We start from the raw sequence: 21,045 nt of genomic DNA, 5'->3' as shown, positions 1-21,045 counted from the left end.
TCCCATTTCTGAGGTGATATGGCTTTGATTCAATCCCTTATTCTTTTGTGAGTTATACTCACCTGAGTGAATTCCACACAAAGATAGCAATAACCTTTCAGTGCAGGGGTGTCTTGCAGGTGTAGATGATATGCTGTCCTCTAATTTTTAATCTACACTTACAATGAAGTTAGAGATCAAATTGCAGTTCACCACTTTGATTGAGAGCCATCATTCTACCTCAGTGTGGATGTAATACCTTGTGGTTGATTTTCAGATTTAGAGTAGAACAAATAAATATAACTCCTCACACACATTTATGGTGGTCTGTATTCCTCCTGTGTTGTGGGTCACAATGGAGGTAAGGGGGATTGTTCAAGTTCTGTCCTTTTTCCTATCTATAATTGTACATTACTCCAAGAATATTATTGCTTTTTGGATCGTCTCTGTCTGTTTCTCCATTGGGGAAGTTGGGTTTTGTTGTAAAGACATCCTTTTGATACCAGGTATTAGATCCACAGATTAGTAGATTGAGGTTAACACAACTTTTGATTCAATCCCTGTTCTCTTGAACTTGAGGTAAAGGCAGTATGATCCTCATCCTAATATGGCATGGATGTTGGTTCTAAGCATCTAGGTTTTGGATGTAGTTGACCTACTGAGTACAATCTGCCATATTCTAGCCAATATACACCTTGACAGATCTATTGCTTTACCCATTTTATACTTTATGGGGTTAAGTTCTTTTGTTCAATAGAGGTGCAGTTTCCCTCATCAGATCTTTGGATCTGACTCTCTTATTTTTAGGAGTGTACTTTGGACAATTTTAGGAAGTATTTCTGTCATTATCTTACACTGGCCCTGCCAAGTAAACAATGTGGGATTCTCATTAGTCTTGTGAGAAGAGGAAAGTACTATATCAGAAGTTATAGTTTTCTTATACTGCAAATGTATTTCTGATAGATACTTCACACACATCCATCACCCTCTCTTCCTACTTTCTTCTGATGCTTACATCTTCTGGCAGGCTTAAAGTGTTTCTATAGGGGTGTATAAAGGAAGTCTTGTGCATCATGAGTATGTCAGGCTTCTGATAGTGGAGAAGTGACACATGATGATTTACATATAAGATGCGTTGGAAACGCATGATTTTGACAGGGAGGAGCAGAAAGCTTGTGGCAGATATAAAGAAAAACTAGCATACAGAGGGCAACACTGGACAAGAATAGCTAATCTTGTGAGAGGAGGGAAGTACTTATCAGATATATGTTTTCAGTACAAGAAAATTATAATATTAAAATAAAGTTTCAATGAAATAGTAAAAAGTTGAAATTCTGAAGTTAGTGTTTGTGAAGGTATGGTACCAAATAATACATTTAAAGAAGAAGAAAGAATATTGTTCATATTATTTCATAATTTTCAAAATTTTCTTATCCATTTATCATGATGATTTAATTACAGTTAATGCTAGGATAGAGAAAATAACATATAAAGTGTAAACTTTTACCATAAAAGTTTTTGATATTTATTTAGGACTTTATGTGAAAACTGTAAGATGCAAAGAAGTATTTTCATTCATAGCATAAATGCCACTTTGCACATGGATTGGTTTAGTGGGACTATACAAGTATATGTTTTCCAATTCAGGAAGAAGATTTGTATATGTTCTTTGCAATAGCAGCACTATGTCACTACTCGTTCTCTCACAGCTGTAATATACAGACATCATCCACTCAACCAGTGAAGGATGTTGAAGTCATTTAACCTTTTAACATGAATGTTTAGTGTTACGATAATATTCCATTGGGCAGAATACAAAGGCAACTAGAAATGAACAATTTTAATGGTTTTCTGACTAACCAAAACAAAATTTCTGTGTTGCAAAAGATTATGGAAACCATATGATATGCCTATGTGTGCTTATTTTTAAAGAAAATTAGCTAATTTTGTCATGTTATTGTCTTAATAACCTCATTATATTTAAACAAAATGTTTGTTCCAGCTGTTACAGGTCTTGCTGTCCAGATTTTATTTAGAATTCAATAAAAGTGTATTTATAATGTTATTTTTTTCACAACAGCCATAGAATATTAGCTTCTTGTGACTGTATAGATGAAAAGCAGAAACTGACATTTGTATGAAAATTTTAATTTTATCTCTTCATTCCAGAAAGGCTAAAATTTTGTAATTCTTCTTGTTTGTTTTTCACAGACAGGTATTCATATTGGAATTTGTATATAATTTTTAATAAATTGATGTCTAGCTTCAAGATAATTTTTGAGTGAAAAAGTGATTATAAGTTGTGAAGTCACCAATGAACCATATTTTGTTAGTTATGTAATTCTTTTCTCATATCCTAAGTAATCTGAATATTACTTAGTTTTGTTATTTTACTTGTATAATCTCATGTACTGAGTTTAGTGCTAAGCAGAAGTGCTAGGTGACTTATTATGGAATGACCCTGACTTTCTAGCAAGTACTTGCCTAACATTTTGATTTGTCTTTTTCTAGTAATTAGTCGAGCTGTTAAGCTTCACCCAGAGTCCCCAGGACCACGTAAGTTTTCCAGAACAATGAGTCGAACTTTGGAGACCCTTAGTAGAGAATTTCAGTTAGATGATGCTATGGAGTTTGTGAAAGCTGGAGTGGAGGTTGGTGGAATTATTTATTGACTTTTGTATGAATATTATGTATAACAAAATTTGAACTTTAAAATCTAACATCAACAAATTTTGGGCATTTAATCATAGTGAAAAATAATCTATGTCTGGAAAATGGATTGGTTTTCTTTTCAATGTATTCCCTTCAAGAAGGTAGTAAAATGTTTTATCAGTGCTGTGTTGAGATTTCTGTTGCTGTTTGCTGATGATGGACTTGCAATCCTTTGTAATGTGTCCCATTTTAGAACAAATATCTCTTCTCCCTTCTGTCTGTTAATGCCCTGTCACCTTTGGTAAACTCTTGCTTTTGGTCAGTCATCATTGGTTTTGAATTTAACTGGATGTTCTTAAACTTTACAGTTATATTACATCCATGTGCTTCCATATACTGTTCTGCCTGCTTGATCACCTCATCTAAATCTTTTGGTGTTCTGTCCTTTAAGAACAGTGACATTTTGGTTGAACACGTGACCGTGAACTGTTTTCACACTAATAGGTCTGCCAAGTTCCTCAAAACTATTTTCACACATGGTTATGTTAGTCCATCTGGTTAAATATGGCTGCAGATGTGCCACAAACTGAAATCCAGTTTTTCCAGTGTCAGATTTGATTCCTATGAACTTCTCATAAGAACCTTCTTCAATAAGTTCATACACTATCAGGAAAGTCACTTTTAATTTGTTATAATCCATATTATCTGCTGATGTCATGCCTGCATATACTTGTAGGTCTTTTCCTGTTGACATGGTTATGTAACGTAATTGTGACCTCTACATTTTTTTCATTACTATTACATAGGCCTACTTGTTAATGCTGTCATTCATGTTTTCATCTTTTGCTGTTGACCGCTGTATTGCTCTGGATAAATTGCCAGTTGTCAGATGTTAAGGTTGTATTCGCCAATTGACAATTATAGGCTTTTACTTATATATCTTTATAGGATAAATATATACTGTGTTGTTGTTGAGTTTAGGATTCTTCTATAGCAAGTGTCTGGGACTTGTTGGAAATAAATTTAGTGATAAATGAAGAGTATGGATTCCAACTGTTTACAAAATAACATATGCATATATTTGGAACAAGTTAAATGTACGTACAACAAATTATTTATACTATAGAGATCATGGGGATGTCATAAACACTATATGGTTCTCTTTTTCTTGTCAAAAGTCCTGTTGGGCCTGTTCAGTTACTTTTGAATTTAAGTTGACAAGCCAAATTATATTTTCCTCTTTCTGTCATACTAGTATTGTGTGTATAATTAACCTATAATTGCAGTGCATATTACCATGGTAATATATACTGCTCTTTCAGTAATTGTTTGATCTTCTTAATTCAAAATATTCTCTGTTTCCTTTGTTCAAATGCTCTCATGCTGAATCAATTACTTTAAAACCATGTTTTGACAGAATGAATTATTTTGTTAATCTCATTTTATATTGTTAGACTTACTCTAATATATGAAAGGTTAGGCCTAAGCTGATCATTTGGCCTATCACTTCTATTGCATTTAACTTTATGACAAACTTTTCCTTAGCTGTGACTTTACTCTCTTTTGCTATTGTCTTTGTTTCCTAATTATCTCATTCTATTTATGTATTTGTTACTAAATCATCTAATCATTGTATTTTAGACATCAATGAGTTACAAACACAACTATCAAAGATCATCTGCTTTCAACTTTCTTATAGTTAAAAAAACTAAATAATAATAAAACATTCATTTACAAAATGAACTAATAAATAATATTGTCACTAAATAGTTTTTTTATATTATGACACTATAGTGTTACATAAAAACAATGTGGTGAGTATTATTAATATTTGAAAGGTATAATTTTATGTGTCAGTTAAAAATACTTAATTCTCTTCGAGTGTTTTCTTGGATCTTTGTTTTGTTCTGTTAGCATATTACAAGTGAGATAGATTTTACTTTATTCTGGACTTGTTATAATTGGAATTGTTAATCACCATTGGTAATTTTTCATTTTGACAAGCCGTTTTAAATAAAATATCATGATTTACTTGGACTGGTCTTTCTCACTTAATGTTTATAATATATTTTAGGTCAAAAAATTAAAAAGCTAATTAAAATTATTCTGAGTAAAGAAATAATTTTATTAAACCTTTTATTTTATGTTATCTGATAAGACTGAGTTTTTTTTTGTAACTTATTTCCTATTAGCTTTAAACTTTCTATGTTAAAGCCATTGTAATAAAAAATAACATCACAGAATACACTAATGTTATTTCAACTTATTTGGGTTACTTTAGGACTATATGGGTCAACATTGATTAATCCAAACCACTATATTTTATAGGGGGATTTCTCTTCTTTTTGTATACAAAATAATGAAAGTTTGGTTTTAATGTTAAACAGCTAAGTTTTTAAAAGTTAACATGTATCATACTATCATTCTAAAAGAAGACATTACAGCAGGTAGCTTGTAGAAATTAAAGAGTGATACACTATCTGAACAGACAATCTTGTTTTATTCTTACTCATTCCACAACTGTTTTCAAACTTTGTAACAAGAAGTTATAATTATCACATTGTATTTTGTAAAATTAACTGATGCTGTTCTAATTTTTATGTGCAAGTGCATGGCAATAGGCACATTAGTTGATGCATTACTATTTGAATGATAACTTAGTTGATCAGAAATAATATTAAATAAAAAATTCATTATTTTTATATAAATATAAAAGGTGTAAGCTCTGCTTCTTCTTTGTGGGTATTTGGGTATGTTGAATTTTAGAAACCCAGGAGGGTCAGGTGCACAAGAAAAGATGTAAGCATGATGGTTGAAAGTTCCTAAATGCATGAGTTTAAAAATGCAATTTTTTAAGGTGACACAACCTCCAATATTGTATTTCCATTCATAATTTACTAGACTGAAGTGTACTTTTAGTATTATAATGATAATATCATAGTAATTTTAAAACTGTATTAAGAAATAATAAAGTAAAAGTATTTGTTTGACAAGTAAACAATAAGTTATTTTCAAATTTCCATTCTGTAAATGCATGCACAACTTTTCATTATTCAAACACACTTTTGTTGTGGATTTCTTTTGATTAATAATTTATTTCTAAATTAAAGAAACATTGAAAAATGTCTATTTTTACCATTATATTAAAAGAACTTGCACAGTTGTAAAACATACTGTTTGAGAATGGTAAAACTTGTTTTAGTCATCAGGCAATATAAATTAACCACTTCTGTATATTACCTGGAGTCAGGCAAGTAGTGGAATTTGCTAATCAATTAATTGTCTGACTCATTATTTAATTATTCTTGCCTGAGACTTGGGGAGTTAAAATAGTAAATATTATAATAATTTAAAACATTATTTTGATTGTTTTTGTGAGTCATGGCACAAGTCAGTTAAGCTGAACACACTGTATTAACTGAATACAATAATTAGAATTCATAATAGTAGTATTTTGATTACTTGGGTGGTTGGAATAATAAAAACTAATAATTTATCATAAACACTAGTTTAAATTAATTGATTACTTTACCTGACACTGGTTGGTCTGTTTAATGCTCATAGGTATTGAGTTAATTTCTGAGCTCTAATATTAACATTCTGTGTATGCAGCAGAGTTAAAGTTATGCAAGTTAATTTAAGTAATAATTCAATACAATCTTAAGTTTAAAGAGTATATAGTATTTGCTTTCTTTTTTTATTTGTTTATCAAAGTGTGTGTATATTTATAAGAGCCAAAGAAACAAAAATTTAATTATTGTAATTGCAGGCCATAATCGAGGATGAAGTAACGCAAAGATTTTCTGCTGAAGGTGAGAAAGTAACGCATAATTTAACTGAAACCTAAACTAAAGTATTGTAAGAGAGATCAAGGTTAGATGAAGATACAGTAAAACAATGTAAATTGTTGTAATGACAGACATGAATTCCATATGTTATCTTGTGTATTGGGATTTTGTGATTGATTTTTTTGCTTTGGCATGTTTGCTGCACTATGTTTATTGATAATACAACTTTTGTAATACTGCTGAATAATTTACTATTTTAGTTCTATTACATGCAATACACTAAGAATGCTTCAACACAACTTGTTGATGTTTAGTTACAAGGTTATAAAAGAAGTGCACATAAGCTTGTTACCCAGTATAAGTTGCTGGAGAGAATATTGAACCATGTTTTTATTATCACAATTTTATACTAGTTTATACTAGAACATTGTATAACTAGTATTTGTGTGTGTGTCTTTGTGTGCATGCCCACATGAAGATATTTTACATATATCTTGAATAATACTGTTCTTTAGCTTTTTTGAAATATTTTAAACACATTTTTTTTTTCAGAAATTATGTGATTTACCAGAAGAATTTTTTTTTTAAGAATAAGAATGTTTATTTGATTTTTCTTACTTTAAATAAATGTTTTTTTCTTTGTATGTTGTCATTGCATCAAAAATTGATATATTTTGCAAGGTCATAAAAGTGATTTGCATGTGCCTTTCATTTTTAAAGAGCTTCCATCATGGAACTTATTGACAAGAACAAACAAGAACTACATGTATATAAAGTAAGTGTGCTTCTATTTCATTTTTTGCTCAAAACTGAATACAGCATATTAAAACAACCTATACTATATTGCTGTACAGGTAGATAATAAAGTTTAGTACTCTCTATTTTAATTAGGTTCCAAAACCACAATAATTTTTCCACAACCAAACACTCGGACAAAAGTTTCAACCATCTTTCTTTTTATATAGCTTTTCTTGCATAAACAATAAGTTATTTTTAAATTTCTGTACCTTAAATGCACAACTTTTCTTTATTCAAACACATTTTTGTTGCAGTTTTCCTTTGATTAAGAATTTATTTCTCAATTAAAGAAACATTATCAAAAATGTCTTATTTTTACCCATTATGTTAATATAACTCACACAGTCATAAAATATACCATCCAAGTAAGTATTAAAGTTATTTGTATAAATATTTAACAACAAATGTGTCAAAATGAATGAATATTATAACATGAATTTAATTTAAAAACATACTGTGGCCTAGTGTTCACCATGCCATTTCAAACACTATATAATGGCTGAAGTGAAAAGACTAAGGAGTGTCTAATATCAAGAATTCTTTAAGTGTCTTGAAGTTAAAAACAAAATACTTTCTTATAGCTTGTTGGTTTTTGTTTTTCTGACTTATTACCTTTTAATTAGCATTTATTTTTATAAACTTTTAACAATATATCCTTGTTATTTTAAACTACAGTTTTTTATTTGAGCTGGATGATACTTCTGTTTGTTGTGTGGTTCAGTACATAGTCAAATTTGTTACAGTAGTTAATGTAATGGTTTAAATGCAGCTAGTGTTTATGTGTAAACATCTTTTAAAATCCTACATTTAAGTATTTATACTATTTGAACTCAAAATGAAAATCATATTTAAGTAACTGTTTTTCATGTATCATGAGATATCAAGAATAGATATTGCTAAACTGAAAATATATATTTTAATTTGTTTTAACAGTTTGAAGGTGACAGTGATGTGGGGACTTGGGTTTTGCTTGAGATACTTAATTCTCCTACCAGGGAGGTAGGAATACATGTTTGAATTTTTTGCTCTAGTGTCAGTAGAAGAAAACTAATTATCATAGGAGTACTTTATGCAAATTAATAAATAATAGTAATACACCATTGTCATAATATAGAAATGATTAAAGAATTAATGGAATATAAAAAAAAACAGGACTAGTATTAATAAGTTAAGCCTGGTCTGTCAAAAATATTTGGTTTCTATTTTTTTTGTTAATTCTTTAGCAATTTCCATATGGAATTTTTCAGTTTGGCTTGTCTTGCAAGTGTGAAACTATGTGTAATATAAATTTTAATTTACTAATTGTGTCTTTAAGAAGTTCAGCAAGCTTTTTGTAAACAATATATGTTAGTTGTATTCAAGAAAGTAGAATTTGTAATAATGTATTTATTTTATAGGTTTGTCTGTGCAATTATTAAACCATTATTGAGTCAAAATTGAATTTACTAAGAACAGAAGTACTTTTTTTCATTTTTAAGTTTTATTTCTTTCAGTTGCATAAATTCTTAAACATTCTAAATGTATATCAAATTATTTTTGGAAACATTTTCTTTTTTCTTTACCCTAACACTAACTGTATCAAAATCACCAATAATAAAGTGAAATAAGAAGTTGAAAATGTGAAATAAACTCAATAGCACACTTATTTTTTTTTCTAAAATGACAGCATTTTGTAACAGATGATTACAATTATTTATTCTTACAACCTTAGCTTTGAACCTTTTCACATCTACTTTATTTTAATCTTATGGTTTTAATACTCTACTTTGGATCATCTATGTGCATGAAAAGTACTACATTATGGCATAATGTGTTTTGGTACAGCTTAAAGTGAACAGTTGATGTGGTTACAGCTAACCATGAGAGTTTTTCTAGTTTTCTTATCAAATTACATTTTACATAGATATTGTTGTATAACTCAAGAAGTTTTTCTTTTTATATTTTAGTTGCTTTTGTTTAAAAACATATAACAATGAATAAAAAAGCACTTTAGAGTTGAGTCTGTTTACATTGGGATGATGTGCTTTTTTTTTCTCACTATGTTTAGTGTCCAAAAAATAATTCATACACTTTCAAGTATATGATATAGAATACAAAAAGTTATTAGAAACTGCAAAAAATGCTTCAAAACTATTATAATTTATATAACTTTCTAACTAAGTTGTGGAAAATTCAATTACTCAATAAACATCAAACATCTTTTGCAAGTTGCTGTTTTTGAGCAACAGAATTAAACCTGAAGATTCCTATACATTACAGTATATCCTATCTACTATAAACATGTTCTTCAGACAAGTAGGCATAAGTAAATAATTTTCTTTATGTACATTGAAAGATGTGAGGGATATTTTTGGTATTAAAAGCCTAGTTGAACTTTTATATCTTATTTTTCATTATTTATAGTTTGTGTTTGTAATTGATTAGTCAGTAGAGAAGCTATATTATGGAAGTTATAAATTGAAAAAGGGAGAATTGACAGTGAATTTAATTACATCACAGAAAAAGTGAAGTATGATAATTTTATCTCAATGTTTTCTTTTGAAATTAAGAAGTGGAAACTTAGATTAGGTTAAAATTTGAATTATAAACTAAAGTTTGATTACATTTTGAATGAAACTGTAAAAGGTTGTGACATGAACTTTGACCCTTCTGTATGGAAAGAGTTAATCAGTTATTGTTTTTTAATAGTTTTTTTTAATGTAAATCTAGTGTTTTCTGATATAATACTTCTCCAACTTTACGGAAAGAAATTCTTAATAATATTCTAAGAAATGCTGTGGATAATCTATTTAATCACCATAAGCTTAAGCTTAAGTTTCTCTGTGTTTGATTTGTGTTTGTGAAATTGATGTGTCAAGTTAAGGGATAAAATCTTAAGCTTGTTTTAAAAAACATATTTTTTAAAATTAAATTCTGTGTATGTAATTACTATGATTTCTCTGTTTTTGTCTTTTTAGATTGTTACTTCTACATAATATTATACAAGAGTGATTTAGCTAAGAACAGTTGTTAAATCACTAGGTAATCTTATTGTATAATATCATTGAAGTCAGAAGGAAGTTTTCATTAATGCTTTTTCTATGTATTTCAAGAACTATCAACATAAAATTAGTTTATGAGTTGTTTAATGTTTAAATGCTTCAGTGACAGTAATACTATCAAAAGCCTTCTTGACACAGAAGTAAGATTAATTAAAAAATACAGTAAAATGTAACTTTTAACTTTTATTCTTGCAAAATTTATTCATCATTTTGTCACCTGTTACACTGATGTATTATGGCTATATTTTTTCATAGGCTTATCCTGTTTTTTATGGGTGTGGGGCTGCTCACTGTGTTCACTGCAGCAATTGGATATGTTCCAAGTGGAAAGTAAGCTTTTCTCGGATTCAGAAAATCATTTTGTGTTCCTGATACCTACCTGTGTATATGTGTGTTAACAATCACTTATATGTAAATAGTTTCAGTGGTGACTACTACTACATTTGCAAATTATGAATCATAAAATGTTAGTGCAAAGTTATGGGTTTATTCATATACTTTTCATAAATAAATATATGAAAAATATTTAATGACATGGGTTGAAATTTTCTGTTTTTTGTGTGAGAAAAATCTTACTTGCATAAGAAGCATTATTTTACATTAAACAGGTTTTCTGCTTTTCTTTTAAGACATTTAGTTAAGATGTTTTTATTTGTATATCTTAATGAGTTAAATAATTACTGTTTTTTTTCTTGCTCCTGAATGGCTGGGTATAAAGTGACAGGTAAGATGTTTGTTGTAATTTCTATTCAAGCTGACTTAATTCTTGTTGATTTTAAGTGTGTCAGAAAAGGAATATTTTGAAAATTATTAGATGAAATTAGATTATCACAAATGTAGACTTTCATCAAACATGAGTTAAGAATAAAGGAAACTTTTTTCAACAAGAATCTAAAGCCTTCCCTCTGCAAGATAAAAAAAATGACAGATATTTTTTGTTCTCTTTTGTAGTAATAAGATATTGTTTAGTGAAGTTAGATATGTTTCAAGGCTGTACAAGTAATGTGCTACGTAGTTTTAAAAATAATGTTTTATCATTTAGGTTAAAACGGTGGATGTATTGGCATACAAGTTTAATGTGCTTCCGTATTTTGTCTCGAACCATTTCAGCAGTTGTCAAGTATCACAACAGGTTAGAAATTTGCAGTTATATGCTAGTTTCCCTCTTTTCAATTATTATAACTATAATAAAAGAATGAGTTGCTTGTGTTATTTTATTTGAACTACCACATATCTGCAATCTGTTTTCTTTTCAGTGAAAACAGAGCAAAAGGAGGTGGTATCTGTGTGGCCAATCACACTTCACCTATTGATGTTGTTATGCTTGCTAGTGACAACTGCTATGCCTTGGTAAGATGCTTTGGTCTCTTCACTTGGTTAAAGCCATTTTATAAAATCCATTTGCTTGATTCTTTAGTTAGTAAGGGTCATCTTATAGACCAGTTTTGTAGAATTTTTATATTACAAAGGTTATTTCTTAAGTAAATTAGATGGATTCTTCAGATTAGTTAAGATCATAAGTCAGTTTGGTTGTTTATTCAGTCTGAAAAGGGTTTTTTTTTATGAGTCACCTTTTGGTTTCTGTGATTAGTAAGATTTATTATCTCTCTCATTTTTGTGTGTTTCAATACAGGTAATTTATTAAATCAGTTTGTATTAGATATTGTTTTCTTTGAGGATTTTTTTTATTGTCAATGAGTAATCTTAGTAACATATTCTAGGTTGGACAACGACAGGGAGGGTTCTTAGGATTCTTGCAGAGAGCTTTAGGAAGAGCAACTGCACATATTTGGTTTGAACGATTTGAAGCCAAGGACAGAACTCTTGTAACACAAAGGTAATCATTTGTTCTCTAATACAGTAGCATTACTTAACTTTGTTTATGAACTCTGTCCTTTACACCAATTCTGTAACCATCATGTGATCATGAAACGATAAATACTATAAACCCTTAAAGTATTAAGTATATTTTCAGGAAATATGGAAACCTTTTAGTAAAAATTAAATGTCTGTTGTGCACAGAATATCAGATTTTTTTAATAAGATCTGTTTATTGAAGATTTGTATGTGAACTTTTGAAATCTTTACACAGTCATTCTGTATGAAAGGTGATTTTAATGCCAACAATAAAAATACCTTTTTTTTTTCATCTTATAGTGTTTATTTTTATTTGCCTGTAGAACCACTTCAGTTAGTAGCAAAAGTGTTTTCTTTAAAAATTTATACTTTATTTCTTATTTTCTATACTTTAACGCAAACTGTAGTATATACATTTCTCTGACTCATTTTCCTATTCCTCATGTACATGCTTCTGAGAAAGTTTTTCCTGAGGGTGAGGACAATTTCAACTCTATTTTTCTGGCCTTGGCTTTTAATGGCCAGACACATCATGCTGACAGATAGGAAAGTTTGTAAACCATGCCTCTTTTTTTATTATTATTATTACAATTTCTGATCAGGTGTGTCAAATTTTACGTAACTTGCCTTTAGCTCTTGATTCTTCTTTGGGAGATGATCCTCATCTTGATTATTATTTTTTTTATTCCGTTGCATGGCATTCTTGATCATGCTAAACATTTTGCTAGCCAATTGGAGTGGAATTTTGGAACCAATATTTTTTCACTTACCAACATGTCCCAAATTGCAATTTGGATTTATAATGTTTAGATCCTTTTCTTCCCTAGTGGGGCTCAGATACTGATGCTTTGATCTATTTTAATAGGTCCCAGTTTCCTAGTATTTGTCTTACCTCAACTATCCATTTATATGCTATTTTCTCTTTATAGTTTTTATCACAAGCCTTCCTCCAGTCTCCAGATCAGTTCTTAGTAGAACTCAGGACCCTCTTGTGGTCTAATATGATCCATTTGTTGGCTTTTGCACTGTCCATTACCACATGGATCTTATACTGTTGGGATTTGCTGGAGCATGATGCATTATTTATGGGGGTACATCTCCACCTTTCTTCTTTGAGGAAGCTTCATCAAGTCTTGTTTCTTTATGAAATGGCCATTGGGAGTAGTTCTGAGTTTTTAAGAGTCTCTGCTCATTGTGGTGCAATTACATTTTTCCTTGTTCTCCCTTGCCTTCACTTGTTTTGACATCCTGTTTCTACTGAGTCTTCACCTGTTAGCATTTCTTTCTTCCCTTCTCTGTGTACCTTCTTCTCCCCATCCATCACCCTACTTCAGGCATTCCCTTCCTTATTCTCCTCCATCCCATTCCTGTTTCAACAGGAGTTGGCATTATTGGTGATGTGATGTCTTTTCAAAGGCACATGGGAACCAGGTTACTATAGTTTCCACTGTCTGGGAAATGTCCATAACAGGTTTGTGGGTTTTGTCAGAAGGTCTTTGCCTCCAGTTTCAGATTCCTCCCTCCATCCTCTATCCCAGTTTTGTTTCCTCCTTCTCAAAATTATGCCTTAATTTTCAGTGGTCTAGCAGACTCAGTTCTTGACTCTTCACAAAAGAGCTATCAAACTTGTGATGCCAATTCTCTCAGGCTTTTATCACAAAAAAGTTGGGATATTGAAGGTCAATCATCAGTCTTTCCTGGCTGAATACCTTTCTTAAAACACCCCAATTCAGCATAGAGTCCCAACTATGCCTTTGGTGGGTTTTTTCCCAGGTTTATGGAGATGGCCAAATTTGGTGAGACAGATGACAATTTTCATATTCCTATCACTCTGGAGTCATCTCATTATCCACTGTATGCCTCTTCCCAAGCCCAGTCTGTCATTCACTTCAATTCTGTAGTACTTTGTATCTCGAGGCACTTTCCTTGAATGTTTTATGCCCAAGGAAACTGCACTTGGGCGATTCATGTACAATTCTCCAGTTCTAGTCATGTATTTTTTTTATTACACCCTATCTATGTGTCTTCCCTTCTTCTTCACTGGGTGAAAAACATACTTGTTCCAGTCGTAGTGCTGTACCCCACAGTTGTGTCTCATATTTTACTTGTGACACATCTATTTTTTTCATAGCAGTTGTTGTCCGCTTTGTTGACTATTTCTTTTACATTCACCAGTCCTACCACTTTTCCAGTGTAGGATTCTAGCTTTGGGTGAGTGAAGGAAGAACTGTTTTGAAAGTTAATATCTTCTAACACTGAAAATGTATTTCTGATAGGTGCTTACCTCTGCTTACCCATTTATCTCTTTTTCTCTCTTCTGATTTGCTGGAGTGTCTGGTTTGTATATATCAATTCTCTATATTGATGATATGCACTACAGTAGAGGGAGCTTGCCTGTTCTAATATAGGTGGCACAATAGGATTGTGGAGGGTAGTCACATGAGCAGCACCTGCTGCTGCAATTGTGCAAAAAAGGTATAAAAGACTGGTGTACTGTTAAAAATTTTAGCAGTGATTATAAGGCAAATAAAAGTTGAGATAGCTATAAGTGAGGGAGGTAAGTACCTATTGGAAATACATTTTCATTGTTAGAAAACGTTAACTTTCGTGTTAGTTATAAACATGCCTTGAAAGACAGAGGAGAAACATGTCATGTTAAGTGAATGTCACAAATTTTGTGATGTCTCAATAAAGCAAAAAATTTAGATGCTCAAATATTATATTCTCATTTCACAATATCTCTTGTGAGTGTTGAATTTGTTGGACACTGTTATAGATGTTTATAAGTAAAAACCTCTAGTATAATGTTACTAAATTTTTTTAAAGAGATATTTATTGTTAGTTCATCATTTTACAAGTTTTTCTAGGCATTTTTGGATGTTTGTTTAACACTTATTGTTAATATACACTGAGAAGCATTTTATGTATTTAAAAACATGTTTGTGTGACACTCGTTTGTTAATCTTCAATTTCAGTATTTTAACCCTTTCACAACAACTGCTCCTTTAAATACTTCTGTACAAGTCACTGAATTACATTCAGTATTAAAACAACTTTACTTCTAATATATGAGAATGAAATTAACATTATAATGTATGCTATAATTCAAAATTTTATTTAATTTTTAATTTTTTGTTTCAAAAGAAATGTTTAAAGAATATTTAAACTTCAGTTTTATGTTGCTACATTATTCATGAAATATGGAAAATATCAACTTTACCAATTCCTTTCTTGATTCAGATAATGCCAGTCGTGTATGTGTATATTCAGGCAAATAAGTACTTCAACTTGCCTTATTGACATGTAAGCTTTATAGTTCTCTTTCTCAATAAGTAATAAATTTTGTCAACTTTTAACAGGTGCCACACTCACTTTTAGTTTTGTTTCAGTCTTGTAACATTTGTAGTTGCAACATATACATGTATGTAGTCATTAGAAAGAGCTCATTTTACACTAATTCACCAAGCTATTTTCAAATTGGTCACAGTTGTCATTGTAGAGAGACAGTAAATTTATATTTAGGTCTTACTTTTACATCTTAATTAATTATATATCATTTATGTTTTAGAATGCCTAATTGAAAGGTTTGAATATTTTTTTTAAATATACATCACACTTTGCATCTGTTCCTGAGGTTTAAGATCTTTTGTGGTCTTGTGCAAGTATAAGGTAATTTTGCCAAAGGTTTGCACGTCTTTTCGGAAGATACTGTAATACATTCAAGGACGTCCACTGACTTCTGCCAAGATGAATAGTAAATGGTAAAAGACAGGAAATGAAAATAAAACATCAGGAATTAATTATACTTAAAAAAATGACCTGAAATTATGAATATAAGTAAAAGAAGATTTTTTAAGATAGTTTGCAACAAATTAAAAGATATGTACATTTTGTATTTCTTACTTTAAAACATTTTATTGCATAATATTTGTATGATAATATCTATAGTTAGTGATGTGGGAGAGAAAATGAAAAATAAAATATAAACATTTACCTTAAAAAGTTAACCTTCAGAGTCTGAGTGTAAATAAGTACAATAAATAGATATATGTGTAGTAGGAAGATTTAAATTAAAATAATGCCTTTCCTTGTGTACAATATATTTGTAATCCTTAACAAAATCTTACCTGTTTTCTTGAGGATACAGAAAAGTCTCAGAGTTACAGTATGTATTGTTGCCCAAGTGAAATGTGAAATTCCCATATGACACCCCCTGCAATTTACATGCACTCATGCTGAATAGGTATTTCATTGGTAGCCTAAGTGCTTGTTTATTTGTAGTCAATCCATTTTCTTTGAGAAGGGAAGTAAGAAAGATACCTAAAAGTGCTCAGTTTATCAAGTTTTTGTTTCCTGGACCAGTAACCACTGTTTGTTGTATTAATATACCATATAAATTTACGATATTTTCTTTTGTTAGATTGAAAGAACATGTAGAAGATCCAGAAAAACTACCAATTCTAATATTTCCAGAAGGTAAGGTTGATGTAAACATTTCTCCACACTTTAAAAGGTAATAAAAGAAACTGTTTTTGTAACTTTTTCAGTTATTATAGCTTTAGCATGTTTTTGAAGGAATTGAATCATATGTCATTAAGAAAGAAGTTAGAACTATAAAGGATATATTTTTAAACCAAAAAACATGGATGTTATATTATTATTGGCTTTCCCACTGGCTAAATGGTGAGTCTGAAGGCTTATAATGCTAAAATGTGTTTCAATGCCTGTAGTGAACACAGCTTAGATAACCCAATATGTAGCTTTGTGCTTAATAGTAAATAAAAACTAGATTAGAAATTACTATTCCATTAGTCAAAACATTATTGATAGAAAAATGATAATAATTATGTAATATATGAAAGTTTTTTTATAATAAGGTTTTGTTTCCCTCAAAAACTTTCTATTTAAGTAGCATTACCAATTGAGGATAAGATTTCTGGAAAACAGACATACTCACTCTGAATTGGATAAAAGAAGAATAAAAAAAAGTAGTTATCATTAAAAGAGAAAAGAAAACTTAGTCATTAAAAGGATATCAAAGCTAGTGGTCATACAGATGTTATCTTTTTTCTTTTGATAGTGTTTGAAATAAGTTGTTTAGCATGATCATTTCAAAGGGTAGGCTTTGCATACTACCTCTTTGTAAATTTTTATCCTTGAGAAATTATGCCATGATAAGTCTCTTTTATTTCCATTGTTTTGTAAATTAAATTGTCATTATTTAGAAGTACTCATAAAAGTACCTTTTGATTTTACTTTTATTCTGCTTTCTGTTTTGTATGAGATTTAAACCCACAATATGATTTCCTTAAAAGTTCAAAATATAAAGGCAGGATGTATTTTGTCTGAAGATTCAATTTCTCTGCTTTCTTACCATGTTTGTATGATAGGAAGTGCATTAATATATATATTTTTAAATATATGTATATGCTTTTATTTTACAATTAGTAGTAGCAAATTATTAGTGCTTAGATTTGTTAGTTTAACTTGTTTCTTTTATTCTTTTTTATGCTCCAGGGACATGTATTAATAATACATCAGTAATGATGTTTAAGAAAGGCAGCTTTGAAGTTGGAGGGATAATTTATCCTGTTGCAATTAAAGTAGGTAACATCTATAATAAATTCTAGTAAACATGATAAACTTAAGTTAGATTAAATCTGAAAGAAATTATTAAATTGAAGTTTTTCAGTTTAGCCATTAACTCCATTTTTTATTAATCATACTTTTAGAACAATACAGGACTTTTATATCAGGTTGTATATATTGTTACAAAAATCTCACAGTAGTAAGAATAAATGTTGTACTTTTTTAGGCTTAACCCTTTCTGAACTGGAGAAGAGATGTTATCTATAGCTTTCTGATTTCTTTTTTTCTTATAATGAGCTTGTGTATTTTACATGTAAGTAATTTGTAACCAAGAAGGGAAAAAATACTGTAACACTGGATGTCTTTAATGTATGTTCACAAAATTTGTAGGCAAAAAAGTATTTCAAGCCAGAGTGTTAACTGCTCTAAATGCAAAGTGATTTCCATGCTAAGAAAAAAAATGCTCTTCTCCATCTGAAAATTTTCTAATTTTTGTTGTGTAGTCTTTAGAACTTCATAAATAAAAATACACTTTTTTTCCTAAGTAAAACTTTACATTTTATCTGTTATTTTCTGTACAATGACTCTATATGGGGTTGGTTGATTTGATTGTCCTTCTGACCATCATAAAAGATTAGCAAAATAAATTTAAATTATCCTATTTTTTTCTATAATGACTGCAGATTGTAGCAGGAAACCACAATTGTTTATCCTTAATAGCTTAAAGCTCATAACAGTATGCAGTATTTGTTTTATTTCCATATGATTTATTAATAATTAATATCCTGCAATACAAGTGTGCAACTTGCTCAGTGAAAGTGTAGCTTATTTTACTGTATTATGTAATGCTGAGTTGCTTGCAATCATACCTTTTTAAACGTTTTTTTTATCATTACTATTTTTTAATTATTTTACCTAATCTAACCTAACAACATTTGATTCTTACATTTTATTTAGTTTTATAATAATGAATAAAGAATATTGATGAAAACTAAGACATGCAGTAATGCCTGTTTTTTTCTTTGCTGTTGACTGTTGATGAAATGGTACTAGTACACTAAATTTTTTATTTAATTGAATACTGCACTTAAGAACACAGAATAATAATATGTGAAAAGTTTCCTATAACTATCATAATTTTTCTGGATTTTTAACTATGCAATAACAGATTAAAAATTTAGCTGAGGTAGTTGATGGTGGGTCCTGTGAGAATAAATTTGAAACTGAACAATGAAGTAGACAATACTGTCTACAGAAAACAGTGTAATATGTCATCTCATATAGTATAACTTTGGCTTTTTATTGATTATAAATAATGTTGTACAAAATATTAGAACTATTGCTAATCTGTGAAAGAGAGTATATGGCAGGTGGATTTGATTTTTCTGGTTTATAGCTGCATAAACAAATAACATTAAAGGATAATTCTCCTCCTATAAATAGGTATTCTCATTCAGTGCTGCCTTTGGTATGCAAAAACATTTTTTGCACATGCCACAATCCTTAAGCTCCTACATGTCTTGGACTCATCCACAAACAAATAACATTAAAAGCTATAAAAAATATACTTTCTATATGGTATATTAGTTCTTCTCATATAAGTAGGTATACTCATTCATTGTTTCCCTCTATATGCAAATCCATCTTTTTTGCATACCATAAGCCTGAAGCTTACCTATGCTGAGATCATCTTTCCCATCCTGATAAAGTTTATCTGATAGAACAGTCTCTCGATCTTCTCGTTTTCCAGTGGCTATACTTTTAGTGGGGTACTCCTCACTAGAATGCTTTTTCCACATCCCTCAATACAAAGCTCTATTTTGATCTCTGGTTTGTCTTCCAATTGCACTGGCTCCCAATGCATTCAGTCAGGATTGGACCAACAAATACCTTTATGTGTGCCCTTCTATCTCTCTTTTTCTCAGGATGCTTTTCATCATTCATGCCACTTTGTGTGAAGTCTTTCTGATTGCTCCTTACTGGCAAGTACAGTTGTGGTTTCTGCAGCTGCTCCAGCTCCAGTCTGCCCTACCATTATCTCTTTCTCTTACTCCATCCCTTCTACATCAACCTCAGTCACCTTCATTTCATCCATCCCTTTATATCGTCTGTCTTTATGTCTGGCATTTATCCAGTTCTTTGGTGAGGAGATGCGAGTTGTCCTGGTAAGTTGCTTCATTTTTTTCATTTTCTATTTGTCCTTTCTCTATGGATGTTTATCAGCTTAAGTGGAACATTTTCTACATTTGGTTTTTGGGTTGGTGGTTTTATCCATTGTACCCTTTCCTATGGGTTTCCTTACTTGGCTGTGTGATAGGGGTCTTCAGCCTCCTTGATTGTGGGTTATTATGGTGCCATGTCCTACACTTTTTTTGCTGATGCCATAAAATGTTTACCTTTGCTACCTTCTTGTTATTATTGCATTCATTCTGGATTCACCATTCTTTTTGGTGCACAGTCCTTCTGGATTGGGATATTGGTGTTGTTATTCACTTCCTTATTTTGACTCTCTTTGAACCCCTGTCCTCGTGCAGATTTTCACTTATCCCTTAAGACCAACTTCCTTCTCCCATTGGCCTGTGTATGTTGTAGGTCAGATTTATTTGCCATTGACATTTCATGTACCTTATATCATTCCACATATTTTCTGCTTTGACTGCATTATTCTTTCCGTCCCAAAACTTCCATTTCCCACGTATATCCTCAGTCTAATTTGGATAGAGTGCTATGTTCTGTACATGCTCTTCATTATTATGTGGACTGCACAGCTTCCTTCCAAGGTCACTGTTCCAGTCTCTTCATTCCATGGCAAACTTTCCTTCTTTTTCCTGTAATTTTTTCCAGGTGTCTTCTCATCAGATTAGGCACTTTAACCTCTTCCCTGGTATCTCATCTCATTATCTTTTGAAGAAATTCTTCAATTTGGCACGTGGACCACATCACATAGATTTGTTTCTCATTATCTGCATCAAATTACTGTTTTGTCATTGTCAGTCTGTCATCTTCCATTTGTGGACATTGTTTAGATTTCAGTGAGACTGTGACTGATTAAATTATCTTGTGTGTATACTTTTTATTTCTGAGGAGCAGTTTGCCTTTTACTTTAAGTATCTCACTCTGTGGTTAGTGGTGCCTCACTAGGTATCTTTCATCTAGTCAAATCTGCACTGTCAGACCATTATGACTTAATATTTATAAATTTCATGGCTACTAAGTACTTACTGTTAAGGTAAGGTGTTGCACAAGATTGCTTGTAGGGTTTTATTCACAGTATCAATTTGCCTAATTGATATGCTTGTGTGGGTCCATTCTCACCTGTGAACTTCATGGGTAAAACAGAA

The 21,045-nt window shown here is 30.6% G+C and overlaps 1 protein-coding gene across 4 annotated transcripts in view; it reads left to right on the top strand.

Moving 5' to 3' along the window:
* Gpat4 (Glycerol-3-phosphate acyltransferase 4) overlaps positions 1–21,045 on the top strand; it is a 41,252-nt gene that overhangs the window by 6,329 nt on the left and 13,878 nt on the right. For all 4 annotated transcript variants that reach the window (XM_076460914.1, XM_076460917.1, XM_076460915.1 and 1 more), the window contains 10 exons: positions 2,491–2,630; positions 6,401–6,443; positions 7,140–7,194; positions 8,151–8,216; positions 10,514–10,588; positions 11,301–11,390; positions 11,515–11,608; positions 11,980–12,095; positions 16,536–16,591; positions 17,633–17,718. In XM_076460914.1, coding sequence (XP_076317029.1) covers positions 2,491–2,630; positions 6,401–6,443; positions 7,140–7,194; positions 8,151–8,216; positions 10,514–10,588; positions 11,301–11,390; positions 11,515–11,608; positions 11,980–12,095; positions 16,536–16,591; positions 17,633–17,718 — 821 coding nt within the window. The remainder of the gene's footprint in view (positions 1–2,490; positions 2,631–6,400; positions 6,444–7,139; positions 7,195–8,150; positions 8,217–10,513; positions 10,589–11,300; positions 11,391–11,514; positions 11,609–11,979; positions 12,096–16,535; positions 16,592–17,632; positions 17,719–21,045) is intronic.

The sequence above is a fragment of the Tachypleus tridentatus genome, chromosome 10 (genome assembly GCF_004210375.1).
Source record: "Tachypleus tridentatus isolate NWPU-2018 chromosome 10, ASM421037v1, whole genome shotgun sequence".
Lineage (NCBI taxonomy): Eukaryota > Metazoa > Arthropoda > Merostomata > Xiphosura > Limulidae > Tachypleus > Tachypleus tridentatus.
The sequence above is the reverse complement of the archived record's forward strand: the minus strand, read 5'-3'. Positions and strand labels throughout refer to the sequence as shown.